This window comes from Dendronephthya gigantea, unplaced genomic scaffold (genome assembly GCF_004324835.1).
Source record: "Dendronephthya gigantea isolate DGI-Jeju-01 unplaced genomic scaffold, DenGig_1.0 000012F, whole genome shotgun sequence".
Taxonomy (NCBI): Eukaryota; Metazoa; Cnidaria; class Anthozoa; order Malacalcyonacea; family Nephtheidae; genus Dendronephthya; species Dendronephthya gigantea.
Genome location: NW_021163022.1, coordinates 2,078,164 through 2,097,561, shown reverse-complemented (window position 1 = coordinate 2,097,561; position 19,398 = coordinate 2,078,164). Strand labels below are relative to the sequence as shown.

General features: G+C 36.3%; 3 protein-coding genes across 3 annotated transcripts; all 3 read left to right on the top strand.

Annotated features, from left to right (window-relative positions):
• Nucleotides 1–626: 626 nt before the first annotated feature.
• LOC114519177 (LIM/homeobox protein Awh-like) lies at nt 627–7,010 on the top strand. Its single transcript, XM_028539260.1, has 6 exons — nt 627–702; nt 4,021–4,085; nt 4,997–5,178; nt 5,401–5,624; nt 5,758–5,964; nt 6,079–7,010. The coding sequence occupies exons 1-6, from the start codon at nt 681–683 to the stop codon at nt 6,081–6,083; spliced, it is 705 nt and encodes a 234-aa protein (XP_028395061.1). The 5' UTR covers nt 627–680; the 3' UTR covers nt 6,084–7,010.
• A 1,113-nt stretch (nt 7,011–8,123) lies between these two features.
• LOC114519174 (FAD-linked oxidoreductase DDB_G0289697-like) lies at nt 8,124–19,280 on the top strand. The gene is made up of 8 exons (XM_028539258.1): nt 8,124–8,564; nt 8,987–9,097; nt 9,472–9,652; nt 10,508–10,601; nt 11,199–11,375; nt 11,485–11,690; nt 12,390–12,546; nt 18,784–19,280. Exons 1-8 carry the CDS (start codon nt 8,334–8,336, stop codon nt 18,995–18,997), a joined length of 1,371 nt encoding a protein of 456 aa, XP_028395059.1. The 5' UTR covers nt 8,124–8,333; the 3' UTR covers nt 18,998–19,280.
• Nucleotides 12,562–16,897, top strand: LOC114519176 (UPF0764 protein C16orf89-like). The gene has a single exon (XM_028539259.1). It carries the CDS (start codon nt 15,550–15,552, stop codon nt 16,894–16,896), a length of 1,347 nt encoding a protein of 448 aa, XP_028395060.1. The 5' UTR covers nt 12,562–15,549; the 3' UTR covers nt 16,897.
• Nucleotides 19,281–19,398: the final 118 nt, after the last annotated feature.

Here is a 19,398-nt window from a genome sequence, read left to right as displayed (position 1 = left end):
TGTTGCGTGTGGTTGAATTAGATAAAAAATGCTATATTGTTGATTGTGGTCGGTCAACAGTGCATGAAAATGTAACTTGGAAATGACTCAGGCTGGTGCCGCGATCGAAGTTCTCATTAGGAGACTGGTCTAACTATTAAACCCCGGTAGAGATCCAAGCCTGTGAAGTGGTGGGAACTACCATTGTGGGAGAATGAGCCAATTAGCCAAATGCGACAAATGAATTAATTATAAAGTGAGTGAAATGGCGGCTACGACGTAGTGCATGTAGTTTTCTCCGAGCTTTCTTTAAGGTTTAATCAACGTGATAACCAAATAGAATATTCTGATCGTGAAGAGGAGGTCGGACCCCTGGAAAGATTAATCTGGCACTTCCTGGGTACGAGGTGCCAAGCAAAAATACTCGGCAGCATAGCAAAAATCCGTAAGCGGTAAACCTGAAGCCCTTGATCATGTTTTGTCAACATCAAACTACTACAATGCAAACACGAACAAAAAATATAGTGTATAATATAAACTAGGAAATACCAGGTTTTAGAAACCTATTTGCACATTAGTGCTACCCATCACTCTTCCCCCCCCCCGGTAAATGTGAATAAATTATAATTAATTGCCCTAAAATTTTGGTCGCTTCAACTGTCATGTTGTCAGATTTGTTCTATTAGCAAAATCGCTTTAAAATGGTCTTCATAGCTGTCACAGGTACGTTGTTAGAGGGATCGCGCCATTACTGTTTGAAACTAACTAACGTTATGCCTTTTGAAGCTCAAATATTCCGGATGTATGTCAAATTGTGTACTAAAACTTTATAATGTGAATTAGTATTTTGCTAGCGAATTGTTTGATAACAATCGTAACATTTTGTAAATTATTTGGGTTACGTTTGCGGATATTTGTTTCTAATTTAATTTCCTCTAATATTTCTTTGCTGCTTTACTATACAGTAGAGCGGTTTGAATTGTAGATCAACAATGCTCAATAAGTTGTCTGAACATTAAATGTTAGGGCTAATTTGTAACATCTTTTATTAAATTACCTCCCCATGTCTATTCATTTCTCCGCGTTTATACCCATCACAAAGAATAATCAAGTTCCCTAAGCTACTCTTTGAAGGTGTTTTGTGATTGGATTATGTTTTTGATACTTTTCAAACCTTTTAATGCAATTCATATATTGCAAAGAATTAGAAAACTTGTGTGGTGCAATTGAATAGCAGTTCCAGAGCCCAAATGCACCTGCTTTTATTCTGTATGATTATCACATGTGGTACATCCCCGGTACTAATGTCAAAACACCCACATTTTTATACCTAAATTTTTAAACTTGCTAAATTTAGTGCACCTTCACGATTTTCTTAATAACAGAATGTTAAATTCTTAACCTACATTGGTTTCTTTATATCACATGTTTCACATACATGAGCTGTATGTATATCCTTCATAATATATATTCTAGTAAAAGCCTTCAAAAATTAAAAATCAGGAATTTTTTCATCCATCCACAATGTAATTGTTGTGATGAAATTCTAGTTTTATTACATAATGTTAATTGGTATTACATTACTCTCAGATGTTTTCACATTTCCAGCAATTAAAAGCACCAGACATTGGAAGAAAAAAAATGTGTACACTTTATTTCCTGTTAAGCAATGCACCAAAAAATTAGGTAGCTCCAACATAATGCAAATAAGCATAATTTAGGTGCATATGATGGGTGGCATTGCCAAATGTCTTTACTTGCGAGTCCACTGATGTCCCATAATAACAATTTTCTTCATACTGTATATGTTTTTGGTTGGAATAAATTGCATTTTAAATGATAAATCAGAGATAAATTCTGAGGCCAATAGGACATTGGAATGGAAAACCATCAAACCTTAAAGTTTGTTTGGTCTTGCTCTAGTAAGAAGAAAGTATGCTAAACTAAAATAGTCACTTGAAGTTAAGACTTTATAGCAAATACAAAGCTTAATTTGCACAAACAGCAAAATACTGTGTTTTTTATTTGCACTGTTTTTGTTCACATACTGTATTTAAAAATTTTAAATATCAGTGGCTGGTCATACAAAAGTTTATAAGTGCTATCCACAGATATATATTATATTAAATCGCTCTGAAATTGCAATATATATTTTAGTGTGATTTAGATTAAACATGCGTAAATACTAAGTACAGTCTCTATTAGTCATTTCTCTATTAGCCAATCAAGCAGGGTACTGGGTCTAGTTGCAAACTGCAATCTATGGACTGTATCTATGGATGCTTTGCGGTTTGCGACTAGACCCGGCACCCTGCTTGATTGGGAAATAGCTAATTCATTGTTGGGTCAGTATCTGTAGTTTTGTTGATTTCAAAACATTGTTTAGAAAATCACTATCTGGTGTCTTAACAGTAGATCTGATTCCGGTACTTTTTTATGTATATTTTCATTAATTTCCCTTTTTTTAATGAAACTATTCCGAAGCCTTGCAACTACTGTAGTCTGTATGCTTGAAAAGAACAAATCTTCCAGACAAACCAGGTTATCAGAAATTCTATCTGCAATCCAATTGGATAATATACTCACGCATTGTTCACACGTTACAAGTACACAAAACTTTGACATGTGTATGTTTTTTCATCAAAAACAGGTTGATAATATACTCATACATTGTTCACACGTTACAAGTACACAAAACTTTGACATGTGTATGTTTTTTCATCAAAAACAGGTTGATAATATACTCATACATTGTTCACACGTTACAAGTACACAAGACTTTGACATGTGCATGTTTTTTCATCAAAAACAGGTGAAAAATTAATGATTCCACACTACCAATGCATTTAAATAAAACTGAAAACTTTTGCATCAAAATTAAAACGTTAATATTCATTTGAGCTTACTAACGTTTAAGACCGAATTTTTTTCCGTCTTGCTACATAGCAAAACCTAATTTTAATAGAGATAGAATAGTTTAATTATTTGTACAGCCTGCAAAATATTTGCGATTAAAATCCTAACTGCATGCTTAAGTTTATGGAGACGTCAGACGGGAATCGTTTAAGAACACAAAGTAACGTCCAGGAAAATTGTAACTAATAATTTTAGGACTAACTATAGGTACAGTATAGCTTATTGGAACCATAGACGATCCAGAAGACATTGAAGAATGTCTTCTTGATTGTCTATGTTGGAACCCAACCTTGTCATTTAGTTGACTGCATGAACAAAAAATTATAATCAATTACGGATAATATAGTATACACTCTCCATTTTGTTTTGGCTATCTTGTTTTTAAAAGAGTTTGCAGCATACGATCGTTGTAAGGAAATACTGACGAAACTATTCTTGCGTAACTGCATGCGTAACTACTTGCGTAACTTTCGCCCACAGTAAAATTTTTCCCAGCGTAATGCCGGCATAGCAGAGGCGTTCCCTCACTTACTGTTGGAGGACCTTGCGGTATGTTTCGTCCCTTCATTCCCCCAATAATGCTTATACACCACTGATGAATATGCTAAATTAAAAATGCTCAAGTTGTGTTTGTGTTCCGCAGTCGTTTTCTTGTTTCTTTGAGTTGCTTTTTGCCCGAAATGTCCCTCTGAATAATAGCATAACGTGCCACGTGTTCTCTTCATATCAATCTCTCACGATATTCATTCATACTAAGATTTAAATTGAATTTCGGCCCTAGAACAAGCACCTTTCTTATTACGTCCTAGGTCTCATCAACAACCTGGATTTGCACAACAATTAAATAAAACTCGTTAGCGGCCTACGCTGTAATTTAAACTTATCCTGATTGTTCGACTTTGAATACGGTCTTCGAAACCAGAGAACATCAACACGCGTCACTATTAATTTCAACCAATCACAAAAAAGCTCGTTATGGGCCAGGTCAAGTAGCCAGCTGGTCACAATACAAACGTAATTCATAAATACCCGAGTTTCTGTTTGATCTTAGGTGGTTACTACTCGACAAGAAATGCGCGTTGACAAATAGATTTAAAGTTATTTCTGTATCTGTTTTATGCGTAGATCCAAAAGAGGACGAATCAATGGAGATTTCGACAGCGGCGCATCCAGTTAGCGAGCAGGTCACCGTAAGTATTCAATTTTTTCTTTTTGTGTTTTTGTTTCCAACTAAACGTTTTTGTATGCCACGAGAGAGGGAAATTTGTTTTTAGGTGAAATTGTTTAAAATTTGGTCCTATATTCTAGTATATAATTAAGATTTGATTTTTTTATTTGTTTGTATTTTTGTTTATTTCAATGTCGTGGCAAAACTGTTTCTATTTATCCGTCCCGCAATTAAAGGCGGTAACTAGATAATAAATATTTGCCTTTGTTGATAAATGCGTGTTATTTTAAAACCGCATCGATTTTATAACTTGATTTTCGCCTGTCAGATCAGATATAAAAAAAATTACTCCAGATTGGCTTCACCTCGGGTAATAATTGAGAACTTGGTGTTCGCCCAGCTGTGGGATATATAAAGGATTTGCATACAACCGACAGGTCTTCAGATCAGCCTTCTAACTATACAAGCATTGAAAACTTTTAAGAAATAAAAAGTTTTTTTTAACGTTTTCTTTTCAGCTTAGTATGGTAAAGTTATAAGTCTAATTATAATATGCACGTTTGTAAATAATGGTATTTGTAAGAAAATAATACTAAAATTTTCAACATCAACGTTTTGCAAACGTCAAAAGTTCCAAAAAGTATGTTTACTGTATAATCTAAAAACGATGTTAAATTGAAGAGATTTCTCGGGATAGGCCGAGAAGAAAATAACACTTGAATCGAAGCTACTTTTGTTCCAGTGTGAATAGCGTTGAAATTTATAACAACGATATCCCCATTATATATTTTGAAAGAAATCTTTTCACTTGGTATTTTGCAACCACCAAAACATGTTGAAGACTTAGTTTACTGCATAATGTCAAAATAAAACTAAATTAAATGGACTTTAAGTTGTATGCCGAAAAGATAAGATTTATATCTTTTTTTTCAGTCTCAAACAGACAGATGTTCTGGCTGCGATGAAGTTGTAACTGATCGTTATTTATTAAAAGTTGCCGACACATGCTGGCATGTACGTTGTCTTAAATGCTGTGCTTGCCAGTGTGACTTGGGTCTGGAGACGAGTTGCTACACAAAAGATCGAAAGATATATTGCAAAGCAGATTACGCAAGGTACGAAGTTATATCTATACACTTTACTTTAGCAAAAATCTACAGGCTGTATCAAAAGAAGTCCTTTATAGAAATCAAACTATTGTTATAATTTAAAAGCCCACGGGTGCGCAAACATGCACAATCGAATAAAATCTAATTGCATGACACGAGATTTCCATTCAGTGCAATTTCAAGAAATTTCAAGAAATGATCCTATATTTTTTATAATTTCTACTTTAGAGAATTTGGAGCTAAGTGTTCAAGCTGCCTGCGAAATATACAAGCCAGTGACTGGGTACGGAAAGCAAGGAATAATGTTTATCACTTGGCGTGTTTCTCGTGCGCGGTTTGCGCCAGACAGTTATCCACAGGGGAGGAGTTCGCGCTTCAAGATACGAGAGTTTACTGCAAGGTCCATTATATAGAGTTGTTGGAGGCCAGTGTGTTTTGTACCAATAATGATGGTAGGTGAAACAATAAACTTGTGTCTGGTCGGATCAACACCAATGGAAATCCTAGATCAGAAAGTCCTTCATAAAAGAAGAGACACGATTTCTCGTAGCAGAAATGTTGCAAGTTTGTTTTTTTAATTCTTAGAACCCTCACTATTGAAACCGAAACGAATCCGAACGACTTTCTCGGAAGATCAACTCCAAATATTAAACGCAAACTTTAATTTGGACCCAAATCCCGACGGCCACGATTTGGAACGAATTGCTAAACAAACAGGTTTAAGCAAACGTGTTACGCAGGTTTGGTTTCAGAATTCCCGCGCAAGACAAAAGAAACAGTCGTCAAACAGCGGTAATCATCTTTTTATTTTCATACTGAGAAATTCTTATGCGATTTATTCAGTCGTTAAAACTAACATAGTAACTTGATATGTGTTCAAACTTGTTTTTATTTTTATTTTTATAGAATAGACGTCGACATCGTATAGTTGCATTGATATTGAAAGGTTGATATTGTATGGATAGATGCTTGTTCCTGACCAAAATTCTGGATCACAAATTCTCATTTTTTGTCAGTTACGTTGTGGAAGACAATCTAATTGGAAAACTCCTCTACAGTATAAAGTTTAAATTTTTGGGAGTATCTCTCAGTTTGAAATTATTTTAACTGCGTGTACGGCAGGCTGTATATTAGAAAATATACGTAACTACTACAGAAATGAGACCTCGAAATACTGTTATAGTGCTTGCATGTACCTTATAAACTACATGTTCGTGTGATGCTCTAAGATTTTAAGTCAGTTTTCTGCTAGTGAAATGAGCAAAAGCGATTGGTAAGCGGAGAAAGACTTGTTAAGACTTAAGCACACAAACATGGCTGCGCCCTGGGCATAGTTTTTGTCCTGTTAATTATGTGTTAACGTTCTATATGGAAAACTGGCTTGAACCAGATGTCTCTTTAAGAAGTCAGAGCAGACGATGAATTATCAACGAGTTTCGCGGTGTCCCGAATCATTTTAAGATCTTTCTGAATTTTGAAATCCTGTAAATCGTGCATCACATGTAAAACTCTGAATTGAACTTCTTTGTTCTGAACCGTTCCGGAACATTGATATGACCATATGGACACTGTAATAGACGAAAATATGATTTCAAAAGAGTTGTACTAGTTATAAATCTAAATTCGCTAAAACTTTGCATGTGTTTATGCTCATTGCCAGCGATGTCAAAAAAACTGTTTATTGTTAGATTCTACTGTAAGTGCATTGCTATATGGTTACGTTGTTGTAATATACATTTAAGAGAAATATATAGACTATAGTAAATGCGATTGATCTGGGAGACAAAGGCATGCATATCCCAACCTTATGCTTGCAAATAAAGGAAAGCTTTTGGCTTGCTAATAGTAATAGGTTTACACTACACTCAATTTATCGGCACGGCTGAAATATGTACCCGTACCCAATTTTTTTAGTGTTCAGGCTACCAAAACAAAGGCCGAGCACGGATGGAAATGGGCACGGGTACCCGTTTTTGCCGTGCCGTGCCAATAAATCGAGTGTAGTGTAAACGGCCGGGGCTAAAATGTGTTGTTATACTAGTAATGATATGACATGCCGTCTCGTGTTATATCACGTGTACAACGACTTGTTCCTTTATGGTTTTACACCTTTACAACTTACATGTCTGCATGCATTTCCACAACATTTCCCGCGGTTGAGCAGAGTCTCCCGAGTTAAAACATCATATCCTGTCATAGGATCTTTATAAGTTTCGTGTTTTGCCTATCAGAGGAAAAAAATAGCATTGCTAGCTGATGTTTTTGGGCAAAGCAACGGAAAGTCCGAATGGCGTAAAAAACATTGTCAAAGACATCTCTTTACAAGAAAAAGACAAGATCGAAGATATCTGATTATATCTGGGTAAACAAAAGACAAATTGTCGATGTCGAATGTAGGCGTGACGATCTATTAAATTTTACAAAACTTCAACCTTGATTGCATTCTTGTGTGCAACAAAGATCTGCCGCTCCATTTCCGAGAATTTCTCTGGTACATTTCCCAAAAACTCTGAATCATCATCACCACCAATTGTGCTTTTCTTTTTGGTATTAGAACAACTTCCATTTTGAGTAGCTGGCGATTCACTGCCGTTGGAGAGAATAGTATACTTTTTCGAGATTTCGAGCTGGCTTCGCTCATGAATATCGTCTTCCATATTGAAATTGCTTGCTTTCAATAAAAAGCCTCTGAACGTCTGCAGAGGGTTCAAATGCTCTAATAAATTTCCTTGCTTGGCAAAGTGCCTTTTATTACGACATCTTCGCGCTAGGAGCATAACACGAAATTTTATAACCTTCAACGAAAATCTGCTGAAATTCAAAAAGCAAAAACTCCTACAGCTCTGCAGACTGCTAAAGTGCTAATGTATTTTCTTTTAAAAAATTGAACATAGAGTTTCTCTTAAAACGTTACTTTACATGAAAATAACGAATATTTTAGCCAATTTTCGGCCATATAGTTGATTATCACTGGTGATGATTCGGCCTTATTGCGGCCATATTGGATTTGTTCGACTCATGACCGCTGATATTCTGAAGTGTAGGCTCTTCTGTAGTGCGTCAAAAAATTCTATGAATTATTTCCAACTCTGTTTCTAAATCAGTGAACTCCATATATATGTTCTAAATTCCAATTTCACAAAGCATGAAAGCAATTAATAATGTCTGAAACTTGTGCAAAAGTCGGAAGTCCAAAAATTAGAAATGAGTTGGTCGAGGAGTTAAGAAATCTTACAAAAAGCATCATATGCAGTCAATTGGACCCAGATTTTCCGAATCAAGTGAAGAAAGTATGGAATGCACGACTATATGAGCGGAAACCTTTGTTATTTGTTTATGTTGACAGTCAAAGTGATATCCTGGAAACATTGAAATTTTGCAAAAGGCACAAGGTTTCTTTAATGAATGCATGATTTTACTTTTTTAATAGCTATGCAGTATGCAACTAAACTTACTATAGAATAAGAAATGCGTAGCAAGCAATATGTGCTCTTAAATATAATCTCTATTTTGAAATTTGACTACAGCAAGTGCGTTTCTTTTGGATGACTGGGGATATGTTTCGAGGGTAAATATAGAGATGGTGTTAGCAGCTTGGTGTTATGCATATGGTTATGATCAAGCTATCAAGGAATGCAAATTAATGATAAATTTCAAACATACTTAAAGATACAGCTCGTATTGAGATACATCCTTATCTGGCCCATTATGTCTACAGCATATGCATATGATAGCTAAATATGATAAAATATTAAAACCACACCTAATCATTAGTATCATGCAACCATTATATATATAATTTGTTCCCATATAGCTTCCACTGTGTATTTCTAATGGAGGTACAAGTATGTTTGCTCAGGATGATGGTGCTGTTGTTATAAAACTTGACAAGATGAATGATGTTACTGTTAATCAAGAGTGCAAGGTTTTCATCTCATTTCAACTGCATTTCAAAATTAAAAACATATTCCCGATAGTAGCTGCTAGTCAGCTCCATATAAGCATTTCTACCAATATTAGTGGATTTTTTTCACCTGCTATAATAGTTCATTGTCACTTTCATATATGGCAGTATATATATAATTCTTACTAATTTCAGAAAAATGTTTTAATTGTTAATGAAAAACATTGATGAATCTAATTTGTTAATGATTAAATCATGCAGTATGTGCTACCCCTGATTTTTCATATTGTACTTGCAGTCACTGACTGTCACATATGAATTAACACATATGTCAAAGTCAGCACTTGCATATAACTTACGGTATCTAATACTGGACGTAATTTGGCCTGTTTTAGATTGTGATAATGGAACCAGGTGCAAAGCAAAGTGATGTTGATAAAACAACTACAAAATATGGCCTTGTGACAACTCTTGGTCAAGCATCATTTGTTGGTGCAGCAGGATCGGGCTTACTGTTAGGGATGGGTCTAATTGGCCGCAGTTTTGGTTTTGCAATTGACAACATTCAAGCAATAGGTATGTTATTTATCATCTGGCAGAAAAATGAAATGTTTGCTATTGTGAATTATTATGAATTAATGCCTGGGTTTTCAGTTATTGTCCTCAGAAGGAATGTTAATCCCGTCATTTCAGTAAAAGGCAAAGGATTTCTCCGTCTTAGTTTCAATATATGTTCCTTCTTGTCATTGTAAAAAAAAGAATTCCTCATGACAGAATTAACTCGAAAAAAGCAATAAAAAAGAACTCAGAATCTCGTTGTGTTCATTTCATTCAACGCAACCAAAATGCTACGTTGAAGGCCTATTTTCCTCTTCGACTGTATCATGCGTAGCGTAACGTATTCCTTTGGCTTCGTTTTAAAGTTATTAGCGTTGCTGAGCGCCCATGCAGGACTGATAAAATTACAAGGTACGAGCTACGCTGTACCTGCGTACCAACCTGACCAGGGTTGCCAGACTACTGAATAAAGTAGCCAAATATTATTGCCATGATCTTTGTTTTCTTTGTTTCCTTTTTACGAGACAAAGAAATCAAAAGGCCGACTTCCACAATTTTTGGCTTCTTCTTTAAGTAATCTGGCAACCGTGGACATGCAGTTATATCGTTCACACGGGACCGTACGAATTTGGAACCGTGCTTAAATTCGCTCGGTTCAGGTGTTCACGTGGTGAAAACTCGTCAAAAAAAAGTCGAACTTCATGCTTCAAAAGTCATACTTCAAGGCTTCATGAACTAGCTTTCTTGACGTATAGCATTGCTGTCAGTGTCGCATACTTTTCGCGTCATTCTCGTGTTTTAATATTTATATATAGTATTTCAGGTTAGCTAGCCTTTTTCATATTTTGTGTAATTGTTTTTTCTATATTATAGAGATGATTACACTTTCAGGAGAAACAATTACAGCAAGTGCAACGCAGTTGCAAGAACTTTTTTGGGCAATGAAGGGGTTCGGTCCTAACTTTGGGTAAGTAGTTCTAAGGGGCTGATTACATGGGCCGAGTTGTCCCAGCTAGCTGGGGTGGTACAATTTGCCGAGTTACTTTTCTTCATGCGATTACATGGCGAATTAACAGCAGGGACAACAATTCAGTCTATTTTCTTGCTTACTTCTACAGTTTCAATGTTTTTTGATGCGCATGTAGACAAATGCGCATGCGTTTCTGCAGAATTTAACTCACCTAACCGGGACAACTCAGCAAATTGGAATTACATGGACATATGATGTAAATCTCATCCCACCTAGCCGAGTTGTCCAGGCTGTCAACAGCTGATGTCTCGGCCAAGTGAGTTGACCCGTTTTCCATGTACCGTAATAGAAATGGGAATTTTACTAAGAGATTGCCTGTAAATTTTGTTACAACCGCGCCTTGAGTAATGTTAGATCAAATTTGACTTTGTTTATTATGGTATGATATGGGTTGGGTAAAATTGGCCAACAAAAATCATCCAAAAAGCCTTGTTAAAATTCTCATAACGGTTCTCAGACTGTGATATTGAATATAGGTATACACTCCTACAATACACGCTACTTACTGTTATGAATTCTTCTCTCCCATGCAAGGATTATCACAAAGATTCATGCCAGGTTGCATCCAATCCCAGTTAAAATCATGGCTGGAAACCTTTATTATGCTTGGGAGAACAGTGCCAGAACATTAAAGAACATGCGTGATTTCATCCTGGAGAAAAATGACAAACGATTAGCTATTTATGGCATTTTTTCGACAGAGAAACAAAGGTGATAGTGCTTTAGTATTAACTGAGTTCATTCTTAATACTGAGACGGCATCCCACATGCAACAAACGAGTGCCATGTAACGTCATTGACAATGTTTCCAATTTTATAGGGGCAAAATTATATTGTTTCTTCGTTATGTTTTCAACGGAGACTTGGACACTGGTCAAAAGTATCTCGAGGAATTTTGCAAAAAAAGCGCACCAGATTCGTGGGATGTCAAACCGATGTCTTACAGTCAGTTCCAGACAACAGTAGACTATCTACACCCTTTTGGAAACTATTATTTTGATGATTTGGGAGGTTTCCCTCTCGTGGGTAAGAAGCGAAAAAACTAATTTGTCTCTTAATTGCAAAATGACTCTATTCGTCGCGGGCGTGGTGTCTAAATTGTATAAAATCGTGGCGTCGTTCCAAGACTTCAGACGAAACAATAGTCAATTCGACTTAGCTACTGTCTTTTTCCGTCCTGAGAATCGCCATTCTCGAAACGAAACCAGATGATATAACGTTCGATGCTGTTCGAACGGTTTTAGCTATGTAGGATAGAAATGGTGAATGGACAACCTTTTATATACAGATGATTTTTAAGTGTTTTCTAAGTGGGTGATTCAGCTTCAACAGAATGCTTTTACTAAACGCCAAAGATCAAATCCATTATCCACGAGGGGGGACTGATCTGCGTCGCTGATTGTACTCAGGAACATTTAATTTGCCGGCGGATAGGATTCGGGTGGGACTTGCCTGCTGAGGGGATAGTGTCCTGGGGAAGTTACTGGGGAGGACTAGCGGTTAGGGCATCAAGGAGCTCACGGCAAATAATATGTTTTCATGCAACTTCTAAATGAAATATAAACTGAAGCTTTCTTCTCTTTTCGGACTTATATAAAAAAGTTTTGGGTCGAAATAAGTTCTTCGTCGAACCGGTAGTGTAGGGTATTTTATTGACAGAACACGTTCGTAATATACCTCTTAGTTTTAACTCACATGTGGTTCTCGTTTTTCTCCACCATACAGAGATGTCAAACGAGATCATTGATGTTTTAGTCGCTCGTTATAATGCCCTGCCTTCTATTGAAGAGATGTCAGGAACTGCTTGCTATATATTGACGACGGGAGGCGCTTACTCTGACGTGCCGGAAGAATCAAGTCCATTTTTGTATCGAGCTTCGAGGTAAAAATGATTCATTAAGCTTTCCGACGCTCCGTTAATGAAATGAATGCCCTTTACGTGGGCCATCATAGTAACAGGGTGTTCCTAAAAAGCACTCTGTTTGAAAATTGAAATCAAGCTGTGTTAGAATTAGCTTTGACAATGAGCTAAGCCGACAGGTGCGTAAAATTGAGACCTTCCCACTTAATTTTGAAATACAAATTGAAAAAGAGCTTGATTTCGAAGGGGGGGGGGGCTTTTCTGGAACTATAGATACATTTGGGAATGTCGTTAACCAGAATTATCCACCAATGTCAATGATCATCACTCCCCACTGTCTGCTAGCCAGTTCTAAATTGGTCTCTAAATGGGGTCACCCTAGTTTTCCCGGGCGGTCAATAGCCAATACATTACTGCGTAAAATAAATTAACCTGAAATGCCGATCAAGTGCATGATTATATATCACCAAGAGATCTTATAATAAATCAAAACTGTAGTAATTAAAATTTAAAAGCACTTCTCTCCAGTGCTTAACTATGCACAAATGAGGATTTTAATAATTACCTTGTCTAGTCTGAAAGACCTTGAATATAAGTTGAAGACAATATATAATTTTTCAATTGATAAAGAGATACGGTATGGCTGATAATATGAACAGATGGATTTCATTTTCGAAGGAAATCCATCGGGTAGAATACGAATATCCACTATTAACGTTTACTTGGTCTATGCGTATTTCTTAAATTTGTTTGTGAAAAGGTGGATCGTTCATGAGTGCAGGAAATTCGGTTGGTTAGATTAAATTGTTCATATCAAAATTTATCTTCAAAATTTACATATACAATTGAACGCTCGCAGAAGCTGAAATTTGTTAAAATCGATTAATTTGTGAAAAGCAATTATCTCTAACTGAACACATTTATTTAATAAAACGTTTCTTCTTATGGTAATATCTTAAATCTTGTTATTGAAATTAAGTTAATCTGCATAATCAAAATCAAAAGATGCATGTGGCGCTGAGTACGACGCTATATATAATATATATTATCTGGATGCATGATAGTTTTAACTTGGTAGTTTTTATTTGTAATTTATCCCAGCTATCTGGACAAATAATTCTTTATGGTGTGAAACAGTCTACCAAAGACTTAAGACTTGAGCCATCTGTGTGTGTTGTATCACTTGTGTAAACATTGATCCTTAGTGAATGCAAATCAGTCTGCACTATTAACACACTTATTATGTAGCATCGGTCCGAGTTCGATGTGGTCGCAAGATTTATGACTAAAAGAAAACTAAAAAATCATTTTCAATCTTCAAATGAAAGAACCTTTTTGTGTAGTTATTACAAGGGTTCCCTATAGGTTTATTTGTTCAATGTTGTATGTATACGTCAGGGCATATTGAAAGTTTTGAAAACAGTAAATATATATACTTGTGTTCTATGGCGGACTACTTCATGTAATAACGAACTCGAGACTTTCACTTTGCTGACAAGGGTTATTCAGTTTAGTACTCAGCAAGTGAAGTAGAATTCAGCATGCGAGATCTTACAGATGGAGCACTCAAATTATTAAATAAACCTATTTCAGAGATTAAATTGCATAAATCCTAGAATAAATTATACAGATGTTGTGTATGTGGCACTGGCGATCTAATCTCACCATAAATGAAAGAGTTAACGTAAAACAGAGCATTTTTTTTTCCTTGCGCAATGTTTGCAGTCATTTCACACAACCACCATTGATGGTAATGACATCGAGTAATATAATCTGAATTGCATGATTGATTTCATCAATTTATTCCAAGCAACACCCCAGCTAGTCTGCGTCTGAACGAAGGCTGACCTTTATTTCATCTTATCTTATCTAATTCACCAAGTTGTAACTGCCCAACATCAGTGTAGAAATATTGACACAAGCCACAAGCCATGAAAATAGATAAGCAGAAAGAATTAACGGCTTTATTCAGTACTGTATGAAATACACGTCACCTTTATATAATGCATACATACTTTGAATCAGTTGCAAGGCAACAACGGGTGACAAGTGGAAGTTATTGTCTGACACGGAAGCTGATGTGGTGTGTATATTAAATTCACCAAATCTCGTCAATAACTTGCTCTTTAAACTATATGAGACGTTTCCTAATCTAAGGCCATTTAAAGTGATATTTTATCAGATTGGAATTCAACACCTAGTGGAGAAATTCACCTTTGACTTGCTGTTTAAACGCCACATTATGACATAACGATTGTAGGTTTGCTTTAGTTTGTTATTTCAAGTGAAAGTGCGCCATAGAAGGTCATCCAGAAGCTTGCGAAGCAGAGGAGTAGAAAAATACCTATATACAGAAATAATAGACCATCTGATCCTGCTGTATCCTGAACAGTACAAATTTGAAGAATAATTTGTTGGATATTATATACCTCGTTCAGCGATTAACGACGCTTCGTACACGATACAGGTTAAACCATTCTTCTCACAAGCTTGTTGGAAGCCGAAGGACTTGAAGGAATTGTGTGGACCCTGAAAAACTATACTCAGACGTAGAAAAGTGGTGTATGTAAACTGTTGTCAAGTACAGCTTATATATAGACGTTTTACTGTGACACGTGAGCTCTTATTCTACATGATCCCTATATATATATGAATTGGTTTATTATCGTGTAGAGACCTATTATATAAATACGAAAGAGGCTACCGACGAGTTGCATCTTAAAGAGCACTAAGACGTTCTAATATTCGCAGGTTCTTCATTCCTTTTCTCGGTTGGGAGAACGTTTTGAGTAGCTATAGTCTATAGACCTGCCGCTAATTACTTGGTCGTTACGTATACTCTGAGCCTCTGAAGTCATTTGTTTAATACTTCCGAGTGTCATATTTGTGTTGTCTTAACACAGCAAAACAGAGACAGAAAATCCTCGTGAGTTATTCTGGCCTACTGCGAAATTTTAGCGTGAACTTTATTAGATTTCACATATAGATTACTGGATTTATATTGTTTTCACGTCGGCTCTAGTGATGGGACCTAAAGGCTTGCTTGTTATCCTACTTTTGTCTACAGCTTTGGAAAGCTCAAGTTCAACAAATACAGACCAACATTTCAGCCAAAAGGAGTACATGAGAATACTGAATCAAACAATACATGCCATAGACAGATTATTATCGTTTTACGAAGAGGAGATAGAACAAGTGAATCTTGACGCAATATTTGGACTTCGAGTCGCAGAGGGCGCGTTGACTCTAACTCGAACTAGCGACTCAACCTTGCAAGCTAAACAAACAAGATACATTTATGAAACCCTCGAAAAATTGAGAAAGCAAGCAGCGTCGATCAATATGAGAGCACAGGCTTCCATAAAAAAGCAATCAGAAAGTTATTATCGTACATTTAAGGATGTGGTTGATAAGCCATGGAGTTTTTTCCAAGACTTTGGTTCTCGTAAGCTACCTGCGATTAAGAATAGGGGAATAGTAAACGAGAGCAATGACACATGGGATGAAGAGACTTCAGATAAATGCATGTCTGAAGCTTTAGGGTCAAACCCTAACCATACGAAGTGTACGTTTTCCTCAGTATGCGTGACAGCACTTACAGATCAAAACCAAGTGGGCTACGGTCCAACTCATCAAATTCTATTCTTAACTATTGCACTGATGAACAAATGTGAGATAAAGTATTCGAAGATTTTAAAACCACATTTGGGGTATGGTGTTCACGGGCTCATAGAGAATCGTTGCAATAAAGTCATGAACGAAATGATAGCATTGGAAGAACCGCGTGTCAAGGAAGCCGACAGAGATGTGTACATGGAGCAAGGCTTTGTATGCGCCTTACACGGTTATGAGGAATTTCTGTCTTTAAAACGGTTAAGAAATATCCTTAGCTGGCAAAGACTGTTCGGATGCTTTGGAAAAATTGAGGAGGAAGATAATTCAGACGATGCGGAGCAAATGGCAAGAATGGTTGGTCATCGGAGTGAAAGAAACGTTGGATCGTTCAGGAGCATGCGTAGGCTATTGGTTGATGTGGCTGTAAAGCATGGTTGTTCTGCACACGAGTCGGGTGTTGCCGCTGGGATATTAGGCCTCTATGCCAGATGGTTGCTCACCAAAGTGGACGCAGGCATTGGGAAGCTGGGAACGGCAACAAACCACGTGGGTACTGAAATTCCGATGCAAAGAGGAATCAATAGCAGCATCATCACTACCACCACCACCAAGGATCAACAACCTCGTGTCAATAACAACGAGAACAACAACGAAAACAATCATAACGAGAAAAACATCCAGAACAGCAACAACAACAACAATAACAACAACAACAACCAAAACAACAACAACAATAACAAACAACAACAACAATAATAACAACAACAATAACAACAACAACAACAACAATAACAACAACAAAAATAACAATAACAACATTACTGCCAAGAATATTTACATCAGGTCGATGGTAATTTCGTTTGCAACTTCCTTACTAACCGTAGTTGTTATTTTGTTACTTTACAAATTTGGAGGCAGCTTATGCTCTGGTCGTAGCAAATCCAGAGGAAAGTATAGCCCTCTTATAGATGCGTAAATGACTACAACATGACGTTTTACAACTATATCTGATGTCTATGATTATAAGTTGTCTTGAAAAAAATTAACAGAATCTTTTCAACAATAACTTAATAGGTAAAAACGAGATTTTAAGCTGTGATGGAAACTGGGTCGTAAATTATTATGCAAATAGAGATACCGTAAAAGCTAAATCATGGAAAATCATACCATGTGTCAAATGCAATAAATGTAACTTAAGTACATGCAGCAAAGTATGCATTATTTGGTTGAATAGATGATCGGCTGTCTGTGGTTAATTAATGTATTGTCTACAGGAAAATGGTGTGATGTATGTGACAATATGGAGAGGGGGGGTGGAATAAAGTGATCTGCTCGCAATTACTCTAGGAATTGCTGCTGTGGAATTTTTGTGGGAGGTGGGGCAAAGCCTAAAAAATCTGAGAAAAGTATTTTTCTCTTTTCCGAACTAACTAAATTATAGGTGATTTATGATGACTTATGCTGATTTCAACGTCCCTCTTACTAGAGCTAAAAAAATCTACGCATTTTGCTTTTATCATGCATGATCTGGATGAATTCGAACTTGTTTGAAAAACAAAATTCGTTATATTTTTCTTAAACTTCATCACTTTTCTCATGTATGTCTGAATCTCAAATGAACTAAAGACTTTGTTTACAGGTTTATTTGCATTTAATTCAGCACATGCAAAGTTTTCGACTTCTGAATATGTAATATTCGGCATTTCTACTTAACCGACCTCAGACCAGCACTATAGCTGATGAATTTACCTCATCTTCCGAAGTTCAATATTCTGAAACGTTGTTCCGATGCAATCAACTTCTGTCGTGACACAAACTCGACAATTGTTCGGGGAGTGGCTCAGGATTAACCAAACATTTACTAGGTTAGCCTCAACCAACCTGCCTTTTTAAAAATAGTACGAGCTCTCACTTACAAGCTTGTTAACAAGTTGAGCAAGTCTTTGACTTAAATCACGTTAAACGTCTTTAATTGGCCGGTTGTTTAGAAGGGGTAGTTAAGGTTTTGCGATATAATAATCATTAATTTGAACTATTAAGGACTAACTACATAGAATCCTATATATTGAAGTCAATAAGTTCACGGCAACCAGGTGTAGATAATCCATCGCAATTATCGCTACTCTGCATGGTTGACTCTGCACTAATGTCGAGTAAATGGAATAATTTTTTAGTTTAAAATATGAATCTTGTTCCCTTCAGGCTGATTTCAAATGAAACCTAAATTCCTAATCCGACTGCGTCCAGTTGGACATGGGGGAACTATAGTCAAATTAAAAGGCCAGTGTGACCCAGTCATAAGTTCGCGGCGAATTTAAATATGAAATGTGCATCAGTTTTTTGACTCGCCCTATAGTGTTAGCGTGCAGTGTTCAGTGCAGTGTTCTGTAGGATTGACCAACAAAGCATATTTCGCTTCACTGATCTCAACCATGGAAGTCCCGATGAGATAAGGTTGATACGAACCAGGATTATAACTATATAGTTATGTCAGTGACAACATTGTTGCAACTTGACGTTTTCACGACAAACTAAAAAAGGCCTGAATGTTCCTATCTCATCTTTTGCATGAGTACAGTTAAATGAAACCTTACCAGTAAAATGACACATGAAACGACGGACAGTTTTTCGTTTTATGTTTAGATTTCAAATCACAAATGTATGTTCAACGCCGAATGCTGAATTTCAAAGCAAAGTTGTAGCCTGGCTCGAAGAGACCATGAAATGTTTGGCTCCTTTTAAGATGCAAGTCGATCCAAATGTAAGCGAGAAAGTGATGGAAAAACTTCGCAAAGTGAAAAAACAATATGATCCTGGAAATTTTTTCAGACATAATATCAATATCTCTCTGGAGTAAAAAAAAACTATAGTGAAACAAATAATGCAATGAGTGTTTTGAAAATGGAAATGATAAATATACGAATACTATCTGTAATAAATACCATCTGTAATAAATACTATCTGTAGCACTTCTGGATAAAATGAAATAAAAACTAGGTTTTATATAAACGTCACTGCATGTCTTTCATCGTAATTGTCATCTTCCTCGAAGATCGCTCCCGCACAGGTATCACCGCGGGAGTTCTGCATTTGGGAATGTTTGTCTACGTTTTGCACAATTACATGCACACGAGTTTGCAAGACCATTACTTTCAGGACGGCAATATATCATTGGACGTCCAGGATGAAAATTTAGATCTGATGGAGCTTTCTTGTGTAAACAAAATGAGTTTAGTTTATTGGTTACTATGCAACATC